Source organism: Charadrius vociferus, unplaced genomic scaffold (assembly GCF_000708025.1).
Source record: "Charadrius vociferus isolate BGI_N301 unplaced genomic scaffold, ASM70802v2 scaffold498, whole genome shotgun sequence".
Taxonomy (NCBI): domain Eukaryota; kingdom Metazoa; phylum Chordata; class Aves; order Charadriiformes; family Charadriidae; genus Charadrius; species Charadrius vociferus.
The window spans coordinates 2,548,825-2,549,702 of record NW_009649588.1 but is presented as its reverse complement, the minus strand read 5'-3'; the positions used below and the strand labels follow the sequence as shown (position 1 = coordinate 2,549,702).

Sequence of the window (878 nt, the reverse complement as noted above, 5' to 3'; positions counted from 1 at the left end):
TCCTCAGCCGCCCCTGGGTGCTGCCCCGCCGTCCCCCGGAAGGCAGTCAGGCAGCAGAGAGGAGAGACCTTCGCGGGCCTGGTGGAAGGGGGGGAAGGCGGGGCGGTGCGTTAGCGGCCGCGTCCCTGCGGTCGCCGGCAGCCGCTGGGGTCGGCTCTGTGGTAAAACCCCTCCCGCGGTGCCTGCGGGGTGCTGGGGGCCGGGGTGCGGTCTCGGGGTGTCACGGTGCTGCTTTCTGTTTGCTTCTAGAAAGAGCATAAAAGAGAAAGCGCGGTTGCGCTTGAGGGAGTTCGATGTCGGAGACAAGTTCTCCCGCTTGCCGCTGCCCAAAGCCTCCCTCCTCCTGCCGCTGCTGGTGCGGGGGGGCAGGCTGCACCTCCTGCTCACCGTCAGGGCCATGCAGGTGGGTGCCGCGGCCAGGGCCGGGCGCTGGGGGACGCGAGTGGCGCCCCGGCGGGCTGGCTTGAGGGGAAATAAATATTCCGTGGCTTCTCACTCGAAGTCCCATCCGCGTGTTCCAGGGCCTGCTGTTCACGCTTCAGTCCAGGCAGCATGGCCGAGGGTACGAGCAGGTATTCTTACACACCGATGATTCTAGTGTCTACATGCCAGAAAAATGCCGGGTACACAGAAACCTGTGACAGTGTAAGATGACGTCCAGATCAGAAAAGGAAATTTTGATTGTTTACTATGACTTAAATGAGAAGACTTGCAATGCAGTGCAGCTTTCATTAACATGACCTTTCCATCTGCGTTTAACATTACTCTTCTCTCCCTTTCATATATGAAAGGAAAAGCAACAATCTAAGTCCCCCAGAATCTTCTGCCAGCATTTTTTCTTTTACAGGTCTCGTTTCCCACACATACACTACCTTCCC

At 58.4% G+C, this 878-nt stretch overlaps 1 protein-coding gene across 1 annotated transcript in view; it reads left to right on the top strand.

The window, feature by feature from the left end:
- NUDT7 (nudix (nucleoside diphosphate linked moiety X)-type motif 7) overlaps positions 1-878 on the top strand; it is a 3,874-nt gene that overhangs the window by 1,079 nt on the left and 1,917 nt on the right. Inside the window, exon 3 of the mRNA XM_009890401.1 lies at positions 8-403. Coding sequence (XP_009888703.1) covers positions 8-403 — 396 coding nt within the window. The remainder of the gene's footprint in view (positions 1-7; positions 404-878) is intronic.